Source organism: Meleagris gallopavo, chromosome Z (genome assembly GCF_000146605.3).
Source record: "Meleagris gallopavo isolate NT-WF06-2002-E0010 breed Aviagen turkey brand Nicholas breeding stock chromosome Z, Turkey_5.1, whole genome shotgun sequence".
In the NCBI taxonomy this organism is placed as follows: Eukaryota; Metazoa; Chordata; class Aves; order Galliformes; family Phasianidae; genus Meleagris; species Meleagris gallopavo.
In genome coordinates, this window is record NC_015041.2 from 61,266,268 (window position 1) to 61,272,692 (window position 6,425).

At 38.4% G+C, this 6,425-nt stretch overlaps 2 protein-coding genes across 5 annotated transcripts in view; one reads left to right on the forward strand and one right to left on the reverse strand.

Moving 5' to 3' along the window:
* Nucleotides 1-1,761, forward strand: part of TEK (TEK receptor tyrosine kinase) — a 37,452-nt gene extending 35,691 nt beyond the window's left edge. Inside the window, 3 exon segments of the mRNA XM_010726162.3 lie at nt 374-470; nt 717-816; nt 921-1,761. Coding sequence (XP_010724464.1) covers nt 374-470; nt 717-816; nt 921-995 — 272 coding nt within the window. The 3' untranslated portion in view covers nt 996-1,761.
* Nucleotides 1,762-3,544: 1,783 nt separating this feature from the next.
* Nucleotides 3,545-6,425, reverse strand: part of LOC109364099 — an 8,799-nt gene continuing 5,918 nt past the window's right edge. For 2 of the 4 annotated variants that reach the window (XR_002110103.2, XM_019610690.2), the window contains 2 exons: nt 5,359-5,524; nt 3,927-4,661 (listed from right to left, as the gene is read on the reverse strand). Coding sequence is in view for 3 of the 4 variants with exons in the window: in XM_019610690.2 (XP_019466235.1) it covers nt 4,472-4,661; nt 5,359-5,524 (356 nt within the window). In the remaining variant the exon portion in view is untranslated. The other 2 variants (XM_019610692.2, XM_019610691.2) reach the window with 2 other exon arrangements.

A 6,425-nucleotide genomic window follows, 5' to 3' on the forward strand; every position in this document is an offset into this window, starting at 1 on the left:
TGCCACGTCTCCTATTCCAGCACTGCTGAAGAAAATTTTTTATCATTAGCCAAATTTAGAGGGTTTTTTTTTCATATCTCTATTCGTGATGTAAGTGACGTAGCCTCTGACTGCCACACAGACTTTTCCATTTGTGTCTGAGTGTGCCATGTGATCTGCTGGCCAAGAGGTACAAACTGTTAAAGGTGCACACTGCACACTGGGCTGACAACAATTCTGGTCTAATTTATTATCAGATTTCCTTACTAAGTGAACTAATGGATTTGTTTTAGATATGGATAAGAGTTAGACATTGCTTTTCATTTCCGTTACGAAATTATATTTTCTTTCATAAAAAAAATAGCATCAGAACAATGTTTTGAATCTGCTTCAGGTGGAACACCATATTGTGGAATGACCTGTGCAGAACTCTATGAAAAACTGCCTCAAGGGTACAGACTGGAAAAGCCTCTCAACTGTGATGATGAAGTGTAAGTTCCCTGAGCAAACAAAACAAGAAGAGTAACACATCTGCTACAGGAGAGAATGTCTGAAATAAACTAATCGCAGAATTGTTAAAAAAACATAAAAGTTACTTCTTTTTTTTCTTTTTCTTTTTTTTTGAGTGCAGAAGTGGGCTTCTTTTTAATGGAACGTGTACAATTTTCCAAAAAACATGAACTCATAGCTTTCACCTATGTGTCTAAACCAGCATGTGTTGGTGTTCAATTTTAAAGGTATGACCTAATGAGACAGTGCTGGAGGGAAAAACCTTACGAAAGACCATCATTTGCTCAGATACTGGTGTCACTGAACAGGATGCTGGAAGAAAGAAAGGTAAGAACAAATCCCTAGATAAAAATTAGGCCATCAGTAGTATCGTTTAGGATTACTGAGAAATGCATTTTGTGTCACACTCTTTCTGTTTACTTCCTTTCCAGACTTATGTGAATACCACCCTATATGAGAAGTTCACCTATGCAGGCATTGACTGCTCTGCTGAAGAAGCTGCTTAAGACAGGAGCAAAGCTTCATTCAAAAATGATTTTATTAAAGAAAACCAAAACTCAGCCTGATGGAGAACAAGATGTGGTGTGCTGTGTAGCTCTAGCTGTATACAATACAGTGATATTTTACTACAGGTATCATCACATAGTAATCCCTGCCTTCACAGGCTGTAGAAGTGTATATACTGCTCAGAGCAGGAATTGACTGGAGTCATAAAATCTGCTGTCTCATATGCAGGGTATTCTTTTTTCTAGTCACATAGACAAAATGTATATGTTACATCTACTGTAGTGCATCACCTGTTGCCATCTTAAATACGTACCAAGAGCTACTGAGAGCAAAGTCAGTATCTTATAGCAGTATTTCATATACATCTTGATTCAAAAAAAAAAAAGCGAAGCTCAGTGTGACAATGGAAACGTGCAAGCAGATGTCAATCCAGTATTCTCACCAATTAGTTACTATGACTGCTATTTGAACATAAAAGTAAGGTGGTAGGAATTATCTGCTTGAAGAGTCTGCTGATACTTGTAAGATACAAGGAATAATATTGTTCTTTCATTGTCCAGTTTGACACTGTTTGCCTAACTTCAAAAAATGAGCATATATTTTTAAGTTTTTGATGCTATGTGAAGCAGCCATCCAGAAATCATCACAAAGCGTAGGACAGAAGAATATACTACGTTATTGGGGATATACATTACTTGTTTTTCTATTTGCATTTCTTTTACTAATTTTACTGCACAATTATAAATTGCTACTTGTTATATACAAGCAGGACTTACTTTTCCTTATTTTATCCCTTTTGCAGGTTGCTTATGATCTTGTAAAATACTTTACTGGAGGGCTTTGAAACAATGGTATCTGCCTGCCAGAAAGATCTAGTCTGTAGGTTAGACAAAAAGAGGCATGGTAAGCATTGGCTTACCTGTTAGTGGGTTGTTCTGCCTTCCACAGCACATTACACCAGAACACATTTCCTCCATGTTGCATTAAAGGGTCAAAAGGCTTGGTGGAAAATAAACCCCCTTGCATTCCAGCTTGTCCTGATTCCAGCTGGGCTATAGGCAGCTGGGATTACATCCTGAGAGATGCCCAGTTTAGCACTGGCTGAATTCAGTATAGAACTATTAATGCCCAACTCATCTAGTTGCAATCAGATAGGCTCTCATGGCTAGATTAGTGAACAGTGCTGTTTACTGAAGCAACAGACTGGCAATTTGGATTGCCAATGATACATGCACTGTCTGCAGAGGTGTGGGATGGATGTGTGCTTTGGTATATTACAATGAATAATGAGGAAAGTTCACCCAGGGATGTGTTTTCAACAACAACAACAACAACAAAATCCAAGAAGAACTCCTACTGGCTCAAACTAATAGCCATGCAGTTTATCACTTCCATAGGACCACTGAGTTCCCATCTCTGCACTGTCATAGTGGAGCCTCGTGACATTGTTTCTAGTCCACTCCACCTTCAGAGCTGTTTCTCCTCTACTCTGCATTCAGCTCCCCTGGTGTTGCTAACACCTAAGGCTGCAGATCATGTTGCCCAGGGAACCATCATGGAACAGATTATTTGCAAATTCACTGTATTCCACCCTGATAGTTTCAACACTGCACCTATTTTTAAGAGGAGACATCTCAGTGTCACCTACAATAGCTATTCCATAGCCCCAAAGTGTCTTTATCTATAATCAAGAACATAATACTCCCAACTCCCAACAATCATTATTCCAAATATCTCACATCCTAATATCCTTTGTATATCCCTACTGATTTACACCTGCCTACTTCTACACATAAACTGACAGTGTCTTCAGCTCTTTTGTTGCTTTTGATACTACTACATCCTTAATCTTTCCCTATTAATACACTTCTCAAGCTCATACTCAGGGTAAGTTTATGCTTGGGGAAGAAGAAAAGCATTCCAGACAAGTGGAGCTGGATGTGACATAGAATGTGCAGGTAACCATTTACAGTTAAGTGTTACCTCCAGTTTGAAATTATCAGGAACATAATCAGAGGTAGTAGAGAATTTAAAAAGAAGAAATGCCTGCATGCAACTTCTCCCCACGAAATTCTTCCATTAGGAAAGCCAGCATTCTAATCTCATGAACACATTCATGAGACGGCTAGCAGTATCAGAAACAAGTTTAGTTTGGGAAATCAAGTCAACATATGTAGGATATTGGGAAAAATCTCAGAAGGAGCAGAGAGGCATTGGAACAGGCTGCCCAGGGAGGTGGGAGTCATGGTCCCTGCAGGTGTTCAAGAAAAGGGAAATATGGCACTGAGGGACATGGTTTAGTGGCCATGGTGGTGATGGGATAACTAAGTGATCTTGGATGTCTTTTGCAACTTCTATGATTCTATGAAAGCACCATCACTTTTATATGCTGTTCTGCACTCTTTTCCACATAGAGATCGAATGAGCTTGAGTGCTATCCCCAAGGCAACTTTAATTTCAGATGGCCGAGGACAACTTCAAAATGCTGAAAACATGAAGTACTAACAATAAAAAGAATGAAGAAACTAACTGGAAATGGGCTGTTAACAGCCACCTGCTGGCTAGTGATGTGGCTGGAAAAAATAAATCTATTAATAACTAGATGCCAGAAAGAAGAAATTGCATAACTACTTTGTATTTCAATATTGTGGGACAGAAATAATTTCAAAATGTATAATTTCTTGTATATGAAAGATCACAAAAATTAATCGAAAGATTCCTGCATTTTCAGCTTGCTTCAGAAGTCTGCAGCCAAGCAGTTTTTCTAAACCAGTTGCATTTAGAGACCTGGAAACCCAGTTTTTCATGCTCCAGTTCTTGAAATTTCTCAACAGAAGTTTTCTGCAGAATCTGCCTCTACTTCTGACCTCTGGGTCACAGCACTTTTCTTCCTCATGTCAGTAGTGTCAACAGCTGTATTGCTGCTGTTGGGTAGGGGTGGCGAAGTGTGATGTTATGGCAGAAGAGAGGAGAAAGAGAAAAATACAGTAGAAAAACTCTATTAGAAAGATACGCCAAGAGATCTTCTTTTTCTAACAAGAATATCTGCCTCGCTGTTGTCTGAGCCTGCATGTTATGGTATACATAGAAACAGAATACACGGCTGCTAATGCAAAAACATTCCAAGTGCACACATACTTTTCTATCTTTTCCAAAGAAAGGATACTTCTTTTTCCAAAATCCTGTTCATTAATTTTAGCTCAGAAAATATTTATTCAGAAAATAAGTACTTTTTAGAGATTGCATCACTCCATCCCTGTTCATCACGAGACACTGATGGTGGCTGAATTCGTGTCAGGACAGTTTCAGCTGCCCACATCTCCTATTAGAACATAAAGTTTATTCCATGCTGTCAGGAAATACTGAGTTACACACTCAGTGAATCACAAGCAGTATTTCCAGAATCATAGTTGCTCATAAGCCAGCTCTTAAAGCTTGTCGGTGGCTGGCACTAAGATTATATTCAATTTCACTTTTAATTTGAGTCTTCAGACAAAGAGGTTCTACTGCGATTGGATGCAACAGCAGTGAATAGCTCATCAACTGAGTGCATAAGAGGTACAGTTTCTGAGTCTGAGCATTTCCTGTGTGAGCCATCTGCATTCATCCCACCTTCTGCCGATCTCTGCTGTTCAGATGAGCGTCCAAAGGTACGACAAGTATTCCTGAGTCACAGAATAAAAATAATTATGTTATTCTTGCCCAAGGAGGTTGAATCCCTGGAGGCATTCAAGGCCAGGCTGGATGTGGCTCTGGGCAGTCTGGTCTGATGGTTGGTGACTCTACACAGAAGGGGGTTGGAACTGAATGATCATTGTGGTCCTTTTCAACCCAGGCCATTCTATGATTCTGTGATGCTATGATTCTGACTAGAGGGATTCAGTGGAAACTTAACAGATACCATAAATATATATATATGGATAATAAATGACTGAATTTTAGCTTTACTGAATTTTATTTTTTTCAAGATTTCAACTGATACAAGAGGAAAATCTCATCTTACCACAGTTTAGTGAATAGGCTCTTGGAAGTAATGTAATTTATATTTTGTTATAATTTCTGCATTTCCTTTTCATTTGCATGTGCAGCCTCTCCTAGTGCTTACCACGTTCTAACATAGTTTTTTAATTCTACATTTAGAGTAGAGCCTTACTTCATTATCCAAAAACTTACAGCCCTCTCATTACTGGGGATTAGGGGTGTCATTGAGAGCATCTTTCAAAAAATGTACGACATAGTAACTAACAGGATATTACACAGCCTGAGTCCTACTATCATGTCTGCTTCCAGCTTGCAGAGAACTCAAAGGTGCAGTAAAGGGATCTAAATAGCATGGACACAGCTCATGACTGGAAAACTTACCATTTTTGCATTCTGCATTTTCTAAAAGCCACACAAAAACAAACCAGAAATATTAGGTAGATGGCAAGAACTACAGATGACACAGCAAGAATTGCAGTCTCTTTTAAATCTTCTTTACTGTTTTTTTCAGCTGTTCTCCCTTGAATGAAATCAGTGTTGTCCGACACTACAACAGTAAAGCACATCACACCATTGGTATTCAAACAGCTAATGTGCAGGGCAAACAGATTAGACCTATACAGTCTGCAAATAAAAAATGAATGCTTTCTAGTATAATGAATCATTCTGCAAAAACACAAACTCATTTAATTGTAAATAACCCAGCCCCAATTATATCTTTTTCAGTCTTTCTTCACACAGAGGGTAATTCTGAGCAGCGCCACAGGCTATAGAGATGTCAGCATTTTGAGCTTCATTACAATTCATTTTTTCATCTACTTGGAGATGAGGTCATCTTTGGGTCATTGATTCTGCATATTCTTGCCTCACTGTGTGCAAAATCCAACAAGGCTGCTACACTACATCACCGGTTGACATTTCATAGAGAAAGACATGACCTGAATGGGGTCTGTTGCCACTGAAATAGGGAAATCATGCGCTCTTGTTCAGTCAGAAAAAATGTCTGTGATGCAATAAAAAGAACAATTTATTTTCCACTGCTAATTCATTTGTTTCAACAGAAACAAGTGAGATTTATTGTGAGTCACTTAAAAGCAGTGAAATATCCTGTGGGGATTTAAAATAATATGTGTGTGTCTGCTTATAAAAATTATAGATAATTTCAACTTTTTACTTTTCTTGCCTGTGGAAACCAAGGAAACTCAGAGCTACCCTCACTGAGTTAGTGAGTGCATCTTTTTTAATACTTTTACAGATTATGTAGATGTTCTAGTTTGGTATTGCTTACATGGATATACAGCCCAATCCATTTCTTCTAGATCTTATTAACTTCCCTGATTGCAGCTAATAAGCTGACTTCCCTAATAAGTAGCACCATTCAGATCCAGATCTTCTGCTGTGAGCACTGTAGAGTTTTTAAATGGTGACTCATTCACGGTTAAAAAAAA